We start from the raw sequence: 11900 nt of genomic DNA on the forward strand, positions 1-11900 counted from the left end.
ACAGCTGTTTTGCGTATCATTTTTGTACTAAACTTTTTAAACTCATTTCTTTTCTGCAATGCACATTAGTACTTTCTAAACATGGCCTACAACTGATTTCTTATGCATGATGCCCACAGATAAGGTCTAATTTCTTAAGATTGTGTATGCTGAGCACAACTAAGCAGAATTACACTTTGTGTAAATTACACTTTGTGTAAATTACACTTTGTGTAATTAAAATGTTAGCTGGTAATCTCTTTCTGGTGAGCATATTTTTGTAGTGCTAAGCAGTTTTTTTATGTTTTTTTTTTTTTTTTTTTTTAGCTGTATTGGGGCCCAGGGGTTGTCCCGATCCACCTGTATCAACAGGAGCCCTCATGCTGCTCCCCCATCCCAATAGTGTCAAAAATGCCCCCAACTGTTAGTATTGGAATAATATTACTGGCTTAAAAACAAAACAGACAATTGTAAAGCCCCCCCCCCCCCCTCCACAAAACACCCCAAAACATCCTCTAAATTGTTTCATCCCATCCTTCTTACTTTTATAATCTTCTTCTTATTGTTACATGTGTTTGCCTAGTTGGTATTATTAAAACTATTTTTTTTTTATGGAGCTGCCCAATCTTTTGTATGCCTTATCTGGGATAATAAAGTTTGTTTAACTGGATAGGATTGAAAACAAAACAAAACAAAACAAGACAATCGCAAATAACTTCTGATCTGATAAAGATAACCTTTATTTTTCAAAAATGTAAGAATTATTCAACATAGAAGTCAAATCTTTTCAGGATGAGATTGCATGAAGGTAGAACTTAACTAGGCTAGGCACGGATCCAGGAATTGTATGAGGGAGGGGGGGGGAAATAAACAAAATTAGAGAAGTAACTAGAAGGTTGCCATTATTATTTGGAGGGCAGTAGCCAAACTGGTAATGAATTTATGACATGTTATGCATCCGATAACACGAGCAAGGATCTTTGTGTGAGTGAGTTATTTAACAGCCAATGCAGTTTGACTTAAAACTTTACAACCACAGAGGTATGCATGTAGCTATAGATTAAAGTCTTCTTATGGGATGGTGTAAGTTTAAAGTTTACAATTTGTTTTATTTTTTTTTTAAGTCGCCAAGAGCAGGGGGCTGATTTCATAAAGAGCTAAGATTGATTTTAACTGCAAATCAATGGCAGCTGCTATTGTAAAATGTGATGTCACAATACAAATCACTCTGGCGATACTGACACTGTGTCTCGCAATGAATTGTATTGCTTTGTGAAAACGGCTCCAGGATTCCCCTGCACTTGGCCTCCTGCTTGCACCACCCAGATCGGTGCCTGAGTGACATACAAAGACCAAACCAAGACCTCCTGGTAATCTAAAACTGAGACAGGATGGCTGAGAGATGCAGCATGGGCTAATAATGACTCCCAAGAAGAAGAAAAACAAGTTTGCGTGGGGGGGGGGGTGCGTTTATTCAGGTATTCAAATATCAAACACTCCAAGGTTTTGGCCTGAGAACTAGAGTTGTAGAAGTCCATCTATGAGTATTTTTTTACAGGATGTATGTCTGTGTTTTTTACAATGTTAAGTTTCCTCAAGTTTGCCATTTATTCTGGTATTCGAATATCAAACACTCCAAGGTTGAAGCCGAAGAATTAGAGTTGTCAAAGTCCATCTGTGAGTATATTTCTACAGGATGCATATTTGTGTTTTTACAATGTCAAGTTCGCTCTTTGTCCAATAGTGCTCTTCTGTTGGGATATCATGCTCTGCCATGGGTTCTGGTTGGTTGGTTTCGGGTTCTAGTTGCTTGGTTCCGGGTTTCCGTTGATTGGTCTCGGGTTCTGGTTGGCTGGTTTGAGCTGCCGGTGATTTTAACCTTTGCAATCTGTGGATGAAAGTATCGACAGGGTAAGAACATTTGTAAGTTGCGGTACCCGCTGCTAAAATATAGGATTCTAACTGCCTCTAGCTACCAGGCAATCTCAATAGTCTAGTTGGTAAGACACTGCTTTAGCATTGCAAAGGTCGTGGATTTGAATCCAACGGAGTGTTTTGCCTGTGATTTTGTTCACAGAGCTTGGGAATGTACTGAGTATACAGTGCTTACACAAATGGGTGTAAATGGGTAAAACCGAAATAGACAGGGTAAGAGTTAAAAATAAGATTTTAAATAGCTTTATAAGAAATCAAAATTGATTTATATATTTAATTTATGTATATTCCTTGACTCACTTTGTAGATCTTTCCAGTCTTTTTCTATTCTCGCTGGGTGGGGTGTCAAGCAACAGGAAGTTGGGGTCATCTGGCTGACCTGGTATTGACCCGATTGGACATTTGGACCAGTTGACCTCAGCTATAAAAAAAAACATCATCAATAAAACATCACAAATGTGTTTTCCTATTATATCCTGATTTATTAAAACAACAGAGACTACAATATTGCTTATAAATTCAGATCAATGTCAGGTTTGTTCCACACACACAAATCCTTGTCATTTGATAGTGGGAACAAGCTTCACGTGGCATCCTTTAGTTTGCCATGTACATGTACTTGTTTACTATTGCGACGCCCCAAATTTTTAATGTAGGAGTCGTGTATGAATAATTATATCAAATAATTTGTGGCATGGTTTCAAAAATAATTGTCTTCTGCCTGTTTGTCCAAACCAGGCATGGTTATGTCACGATCAAGTTGGTCACGATGGACAAGGCAGGTGGATGAGTTTCGATGTCTATTTTATAAATACTGTGATTCCCGAGGATCTATGAGTGAGATCTCCATGTATAAACAGATGCTGACGATAGCCCCAAAATACAATATAGGAGTCCTATATTTATAATTTTCTGTCTGTTTGTCCAAACGAGGCAAGATTTCGTCACGATGGACAAGACTCACTCAATAATATCTGTTTCCATTTCCCATGGCTTCACCTTGCGAAATGAAGTAGTCCAAATTTCACCATGCTGTCCAACAATGCACTCATATGCATTCAAATATTTTGGACGATAATTATTAATAAATCGGTTTATTTCTTCATGTAGACAACTCTTGCAAAAATAACTTTTGTACAATCCCCATTGATAGTTTATGAAGGCCAGTTCCGAATAGGCGTCTACAGCTACGGCTACGGCTGATGCCAAGGGTGTTACTAAGGACATCCTATACCTCAACGCATGATGATGCTGAAGTCTAGCTGCAGCCCTAGCTGTAGCCGCCAATCCGGACACAGCCTTAGATCATGGTCTCTAGCTCTTAAAAATGACTAACCTGTACTTATTGACCAGGGTTTAAAACCGTCTTGTTCTTGTAACACCCCTGTCTCCACATAGCTTTCCTCGACACCTTCCATTTTCTCCTCAACAACCAATGACGACTCTGAAGATTTGTTTCCCTGTGATGAATTTTCACCCACTGTTTCCAGAATGTCCTCTGACGTGTAAATCCTCGGTGCTTTATTGCCATCTTCGGATGTTAGTGATGCAGGCTGTTGAGTTTCCAGAGCGTCGCAGTAGATGGATAATAGATGTTTCACTTTGGTTTGTGTTTGCTCTGATGGCTTTGGGACTACATTTGGCAAAATGCTGGAACAAATTTTACAAATGAATTGTCAATTTTACTGTGTCTGAACACATTTGATATAATATTTTATATGGGGGACTAATGTTTGTGCCCACCCCCCCCCCCCTTCCCTTACAGATCTTGGCCCAATTTCATAAAGCCTGTACGCACAAAAACTTAGCTAAGCACAAACAAATCTTGCTTCCCAGAAACGGGTTACCAGCCAAAATTCCATAAAATTTACATTGTTGGGACTAAAAAAAACATTGTCGGGGATAAAAAATTACACCGATGAGTGTTAGCACAGCAAACTCAGTACTTTCCCCGAGTTCTGTGGGAAAAACAAATCACAGGCATATTACTCAGGTGGGATTCAGTCGCGGGTTCGAATCCCACCTGAGTAATTTGCCTGTGATTTTTTTCACAGAAGTCAGGAAAGTGTACAGTACTCACACACATCGGTGAAAGGGTGAACAGAATCATTGCAGAGGATCCAGCTGTTTTTAAATAAAGGCACTGGACACTATGGGTAATTGTCAAAGACCCGTGTTCTCACTTGGTGTATCTCAACATATGCATGAAATAACACACCTGTAATAATTTGGGCTCAATTGGTTATCTTAGTTGCATGAGAATGAATAATGAAAGAAAGCACCCATGTTGCACAGAGTTGTGTGCTTTCAGTTGCATAACAAAAGACTTCAGGTGAAGTCATTATCATTTTGTATCAGAATCTTTCGACTTACAACTTTAGGAGGCGGAGGGTAAATGCATTAGGGCATCGAATGCAATCTTCATAAACCTCATTCCAGGGAAGTTTCAAAATGTTTCTGTACAGCATTGAGTACTCTCTAAAGGGCCTCCTGTCTGTAGCTATAAAAGGAAAGAAACAAACCAATCATTCAATCTCCTGCTTATTTGGTTGTTGCGCCAACCACATTAAACTTGAGTCAATGGAATGTGGATTCCAATCCTAAAGCAAGCTGGTAACTATAATTGATCCTCACCAACCAATCAAGATTAAACGTGCACCTGTTTTTTACTTTATTTTATTTCATTTCTTGTATTACTTCTGGTTGTGAGGCCAAGGACTCTAAGAAAAGGGAACTTAATCATTGTACTAGCCAGTAACCTCATGGAGAGGAGACAAAGAAGGTTTTTTTTCAGCTTTAGATGTGAGAAGTAAACATGGGAATGATTCCAGGGAACGCACACAGTCAGAGAGAGACTGGAAACCCAATGTAAGTAGTGCCCCAGGCATACTTCGAACCGGGTCCTAAAATTCTGACCATATCACGTTGGGCCCCACCTACCCCCTTTCAATGTTGGCTCTCATCGCACGGTCTTTTGCGTTCAAGTCAACATTGAGCGGGGGACAGGGGACCGGGGACATAATGTTAATTGTCAGGGGGAAGTGGACAGGGAATGTTTATTGTAAAGTTGGGAATGGGTGGCCCACACATTTTGTTCTGGATTGTTGGGTGGAAGGCGAGGAAACATACAACCACATAATTACCTGTTTGTATTGAGCTTTTAAAACCAACAATGTTTCCAAGAACAGGACTAGAGTTTGCCAACACACAGAGGGAAGTGGAGGATAGAAAAACATGGAGAAAGCCTTTCGCATCATCAAATGCCCCCCTTCCCAATAACCCCTCCCCATGCCTGGGATAAAGGGCTGGATGACGACGAGTGTGAACAGACACCAGTAGATTTGATCCCCCCTTTCACAAATAAATCTTGTACCACCCTTTTGAAAACAATACTTACTTCCGGCCATTATAATCTGCAGCGCCCATCCCATGAGATACTGGGCTGGTTTAGCTCCGACAAGCCTAAATCTACCCAGCTCCTTGACGATACACTGCAGCAACAGAGGGGTGAACCCCAGTGAATCTAACAGCAAAACCAGAGGCTTCCAGAAGCGGCAGAGGCCTTTGTGAATCATGGTGATATTTCCGATAGTTGATACACCTGAAAATAATGGAAAACATAATTATTTATATTTATTTCATTTCTCGGGTAGATAAAAAGGTACAATAATGCACGTTTATTTAGGTAAAAACAATTAAAATACAGAGGAAGGAATAAGAAACAGCTGGAGCTAGAAGGATTGCTGTAAAGAAACACAGTTCCTGTATAGAGCTTCTCCTCTCCAGCTGGTCCTAATGAGCACAACTAATATAAACAATATAAAAAGGTTTCCACTAGCTTGCTCTAGTCAATGATACCCAGCTAACACGAAAAACAAGCCCTCAACAGGTAGACTAAAACAGTTATCAACTTTCCTAGAGTAAACAACAATTATGCTAAGAACTTGTCCAGTAAAGTTGATTCCCATCTTACCTTGGTAGATATTCAATGCCTCTAATTGCTCTGCGGTGGGTACCAGGTAGCCATCTTGCAGTAGAAGCGGTATAACTAGGTATCTGTGTCACGTCAAAGAGAATAAAATATGTCTTTAAAAAAACAGAATATAACATAACCCGATAAGATATCTATTTGTGAGCAAAACAATTCCAACCTGGTGTTTTAAAAAAGACAGATGTTCACATTTACTTTCAGAACAGTGTTTTAAATAATCACTTACTGCCAAATTTCTTCTCTTTTGCAAGAAAAAGGAGTCAAAAGAGCCAACACTCCTCCCTAGTTTAACCTGCTTCATATTTATCCACCCCGTGCAAAGTTTCCAATATCAACTTCTTGTAGCTTGTCAGTGGTGTAGTGGTAATAATGACACAGGTCATGGGTTTGAATGCTACCTGATGCCAAATACCATCCATGTAACACCCAGAGATTTTTGGTTTTCTTCCACAGAATTTGTGAAAGTACTACTAAGTCTACAGTGCGTAAAGACACTGGACACCTTTGGTAATTGTCAAAGACCTTCTTGGTGTATCTTTAATCAACATACGCACAAAATAACAAACCTGTGATAATTTGAACCCAATTGGTCATCAAAGTTGTGAGATAAAACTGTAGGAAAAAACACTCTTGTCACACGAAGTTGTGTGCTTTCAGACGCTTGATTTTGAGACCTCAAGCGTAAAGTCTCAAAATCAATTCTCAAAAACTATGTGACTTCAGAGGGAGCCGTTTCTGACTATGTTTTACACTATCAACAGCTCTCCATTGCTCTTTACAAAGTAAACTTTTATGCTAACAATTATTTTGAGTAATTACCAATAGTGTCCAGTGCCTTTAACTTGTACTGTGTGTAGCACAAAAAAAAAATATCCTTGATTCAAAATTCTTCAAACTCAACAACATTTAGTACCCTTACTTAGCTTCAGGATCTGCCAGGCAGTGTTCCAAGCCAGACATTACTGTTGTGACCTTTCCACCGTCACTGTGGGCCCCATTAACAATAATCTGTGGAAGTCAAAACATTTTTTGAAGATTTTAGTCACGAGTCTAATTTCAAGATCTCCATTTAATCAAAACAGTGCAAGTTCAAACCTTAGTGATATGGTGATGCATATGCGGGCATAAATGCATCTCGGTACCGATGGATTGCTTAAGTGACAAAACGTCATTGGCCACCATCATTGATATCGGTAATTAATAATGGTTTATTTTATTTTAATTTAAAAAAAAACCAAAAGGTTGACATTATTCAAGTATTAAAGGTTTTTACAAAACTAAGAAAACAGAAAATAACAAAAACGGATTGATGAAAATGTGAACAGTGTTGGAGCACAACTCTCAGCCAGTGACATCATACATGCACGTATCATCAACACAACTGTAAGGAGTTTGTTGGTGGAAAACACTGGATAAAAGAAATTGACCTAAAATGGATTGGTCAGTATAAACATTCTTATTCATTACCTTAAACTGTACTTGTTGGTAGGCAATGATCAGTCTTGTAATATCACCTGCAAAAAAACAAAAACAAAAAACACACACACAAATAAAATATGGATCAGGACTTAGGAGGAATGGGGGACTCTAACCTTCTGGAAAGTGTCCTTTTTAAAATGACAGTTCTCTTGGGGAAAAGGTCACCTGTCTTAAAGAACATAAAAATACAACGATTCAAAAGTATATGTTGATGTTGCAAAGCAATAATTTTCTGGGACAATGTGGGTTTGAATCCTGAGCCATGACACTTGTGTCCTTAAGCAAGACACATAACCATTGCTTCGTCCTTCGGATGGGACGTAAAGCCGCTGGTCCCATGTGTTGTGTAACGCATGTAAAAGAACCCAGTGCAAAGGAAGGGGTTCGCCCCGGTGTTCCTGGCTGTGGCTGCGCCGTAGCACTTTGTAAACCCTTATAAGGTGCTACATAATTGGGTCTCAACATTCCTCACTGCAATAACCAATCTTTCTGAAAGTTTGTATATACTCAGCGCCTTGAGTACCTTATTTGATAGATACGTGCGCTATATAAGACTTCGATATCTTTAGGCATCATTAGTTGGTAAGACACTGCTCTAGAATTGCAAGGGTCGTGGACTTGAATCCCACCTGAGTAACATGCCTGTGATATTTGTTCACAGGACTCGGGAAAGTACCGAGTATACACTAAGTGATAACACACATCAGTGTATGGGTAAACCAAAAAATTAATATTCTTTATCCCCAATGCATATTTAACATTTCTTTTATATTATTATTATTATTATTATGAAACATTTTAAAAACAAAAACAAGGTGAGGAAGTTGTTCATGCAGTACCTCCGACACCATCAATGTTTGGTGCGTAGACTACCTCCTCCTCCACCACTTTCTTCTGTGCGGGTACTGGTGCTGGAACTTTTCTGCACTGTTCCATCCAGAAGTATTCACGCAGCCACACCAGGCCAATCTTGGCTGCTGCTTTCAAGATGGCTAGGGGTGGCATGTGCTTGTGACTCGCTTCATGGCGGAGCTCTACAATCCACTCAGGAAGACCAATCTGTGAATATATTAATCAAGATAATTAAAGTTATTTGCCTTACCTGTTGCTTATTACATAATCAAACTGGCTTCTTATTACGGGGCTCGGTGGTCTAGTGGTTAAGACATCTGCCCTTGACAATTATTTTGAATAATATACACATATTGACTGGCAATGAGATAACTAGTGTATGTCTATTCCCCCGACTTTGAGTGACCAGAAGAGCGACCTATTTCTCGGGGCCGAAGGCTGAGGGAAATAGGTCGCTCTTCTGATCACTCACAGGCCCCAGGGGGAAATAGACGTACACTAGTTACCGAATTATGCCAGTCAATATGTGTATTATAACACAGCTCGGTCTTAAATGTCAAAAAAGAACAGAAATCTGGAAAAGAAAGAAAGTTTTGTAGTTGCTGTTCACGGTTCAAGTCAAGAGAGGGCGCTGTAACAGGGCACTATTTTCAAAGACTAGTGCCCGCTCGGGTACTAGTACCCGCAAAACACGCGCGCACTATCCCTAGACTATATTAGTTCATCCCACGTGACCATGTTTCAGCCAACCAGAAGACAGAACAAGCAAGAGGTGTGGTATAATGACCAATAGTGCCCAGTGCCTTTTAAGTGCATATCTGGCTCAACTGCGAACCCTTTTCACTGTCAATCTCACCTCTTTGGCAAGAGACACAACCGGTTGAGCTTGTCCCTTGGTCTGCAAGTATCCAGTCAGGAGATTTACAAATCTGTTTTAATGAGAAGGAAAAAAAAACAGGAAAAATTCACAACAATTTTCAATCTCATAGACGAAAATTCAAGATTGTTTTCTTTATAATGAAATCAATAACATAGGACCCACTCTTCAGAGGAAATTGCCTTCATGCCCCCAGGAATATTCCAATTCAAGTTTACATTACTCAGATGTGCCCTTGCCATTGGAAAAACTTTCACAGGATTAATTAAAGTTCCAGCCCTTGCAGTGGGTAGAGTAGACATTTTCCTCTGGGGAGGGGTTAGAAATAGCTTGAATGGCATTGGCAGGGATCACACACAAGTTTACCATACAACCTTGTAAGTGGCAGCAGTTGGATCATCTATTCATGGAGGAAATTTACCACATATCAGGCATGTCAGGCCTGTCCTCCACTAGCCCCATCAATAGTGCCAATACGCCGGACTCCCTACGGATAGTGCCAAAACGCTGGAAGCGTATAGGCACTGATGATGGGGCTAGCTTGTAACTTTAGTATAAAAAGTAAAGGAAGCAACAGAGGCAATTGCTTCGATGCCCCCTGGCCACGTGGCTTTGGTGCCCTCGAAATGCTCACAGGATTTTTGTTTACATTTTCCTCTCAGAGAGGAGAAAATACCAACATTACCAAGGAAAAAATGTGGATAACTTTCTGTCATGCCGCCACCACTCATTCTACTCATTTTTACAAAAAAGGATAACTCATAGAGGTAAATTAGATACTATACTAGTTCATATAGTATGGAAATGTGGTGGCGCCATATGGAAACTTTTTTCAAAAATGCCTTGGTTCCCTTCTACAAATGAAGCATACAGGCTCGAGATGTTAACAGTCAATTCTTACCGAATGACAGCCATGCTGTAGATCAGTTGAAGTCGACTGGGCTCATCTTCGGACTCTTCCATTAGAACTGCTTCCAGCAGGGTAGCTGTACACTCGATGGCTACTGGCGTCTTGTCACCAAACCTAAGTAAAAACAAAATGATGGGCAAGAATCACAATTTTGACTGTGCAAAAATTTGGCGTAAACTGCAACTTTTGAAAATTAGAAGAAAGAATGTGCTCTACATCCAGATCCCATGTGCTCAGAGAATAGTTGCGACAACGTAACCCTCCTCCCGACGGCGTAGCCGGAGGGTTACGAAGCATGCTCGAATGTAAAGGGCGAAATGGTCAAACACAGACAATTTCGACAGCTAGTCAACAGATTTGATCTATTTTTACCACTTTCGAATATCATGGCACAAATTCTATTAACACAAACTCAATCCTCAATGTCTAATGAATAACACTCTAAATATCATTGAGAAAATATTTGGATAAACAGTAGAAAAACTTACCAGATCCCGGAGCGAAACAGTCACAAATGTCAAAGGTTGATATGTCGCATTGCCATTTTGTGACTTCCCAATATGTTCAACGCCTTATTTTTTGGTCACCACCTTCACCTAAGTTTTTGTCCTTTTTCTTCAACATATTTTCTCAAATGTGTTTTTGAGTGTTGTTCATTAGAGTTAGACATTGAGGATTAATGTTCGTCTTCCTTGAATTTGTGTCATGATTTTTTGGAAAAGTTTCCGTATGGCGCCACCACTTTTTCATTCGATATGAAATAATATAGTTTGTAATTTACCTCAATGAGATTTCCCTTTTTGTAAAAATTAGTGAAAAAGTGGTGGCGCTGTACGGAAAGTTATCCGATTTTTTAAACTGAAAGTGGTCAAAATTGAGCAAATCTGCTGAGTAGCTCTATACCATTTCGTCCTCTACAATTCAAGCATGCTTCGTAAGACGTAACACTCCGGCTACACTTTCGGGAGGAGGGTTACGTTATCGCAACTACTCAGAGAAGTGCATTGGTGTTCTGTTTTTGTGGTCCCACAATCTTATTAATGAAATATGATGTTGAAGTTAAACATTGGTGTTGAACATTACAAATCATTGTAACATTGTTTACTTGTTGAATTTGGAATTGCCTTTTTTAAATAAAATAGAAAAAAACTATAAAAAAAGGTCAACATTTCTCAGCCCCTCTCTCGACATGTCAGATGATTTTGAACAGGTAAATAACACTCAGCAAACATCCATTACATCAATTTAAAGCTTAAAAGATGTAGCCTGATGCGCGCATTTTACCCAACACGGAATTTAACATAGTGTCGGAATTATGCGCCCTTTGGCATGCACCGTACGTAATGTACGTGTAAACATTTTTTATTAATTTTAAAAGCAAAGTTGTAAATGAAAAATGATAATATCATACCGACACTTCCATGCACTTATCCTCTGCAGACCATCTAGCCTCTTCATGATGTCTTCATGATATAAACAATTATATATTTCCTCAAATTCTTGTTTATTTCGCCATCCAACAACGCGTGTCTGAAATTTCCTGGGCGCCGCCATCTTTAAATCAATTTAGCCTCTGCCAAAAATGTAATAATAGTACATTTTTTGTTTGTAAATTTAACTACATAACTTGTTAAAAGTATTTCTAAAACTGAATAATATTGAATTATTTTTTTTAAATAAATTGAATCAATTCTATTTTTGTATTTCATTTCTAAAAGTATTGCCATTTATATAAGTACAATATTTAGAACGTGGCTGAATTCCTGGCAGGGAAAGTCCCTCCGAAAATCCACACGATGAGATCGGTGTTAAGTTTGAAGTTTGACATTCGAATGTCAAACGAGAACCAGTTACTTGTTTGACATTCAACATTCATT

The 11900-nt window shown here is 39.2% G+C and overlaps 1 protein-coding gene across 1 annotated transcript; it reads right to left on the bottom strand.

Annotated features, from left to right (window-relative positions):
* Window positions 1–786: 786 nt before the first annotated feature.
* Window positions 787–11577, bottom strand: LOC139947009 (ribosomal biogenesis protein LAS1L-like). Its single transcript, XM_071944821.1, has 12 exons — window positions 11435–11577; window positions 10015–10137; window positions 9093–9165; window positions 8224–8443; window positions 7373–7419; window positions 6825–6913; window positions 5888–5970; window positions 5312–5515; window positions 4288–4414; window positions 3251–3564; window positions 2215–2335; window positions 787–1867 (listed from the first exon to the last, which is right to left on the bottom strand). Exons 1-12 carry the CDS (start codon window positions 11575–11577, stop codon window positions 1669–1671), a joined length of 1743 nt encoding a protein of 580 aa, XP_071800922.1. The 3' UTR covers window positions 787–1668.
* Between the last annotated feature and the right edge of the window lie 323 nt (window positions 11578–11900).

The sequence above is a fragment of the Asterias amurensis genome, chromosome 14 (genome assembly GCF_032118995.1).
Source record: "Asterias amurensis chromosome 14, ASM3211899v1".
Taxonomy (NCBI): Eukaryota; Metazoa; Echinodermata; class Asteroidea; order Forcipulatida; family Asteriidae; genus Asterias; species Asterias amurensis.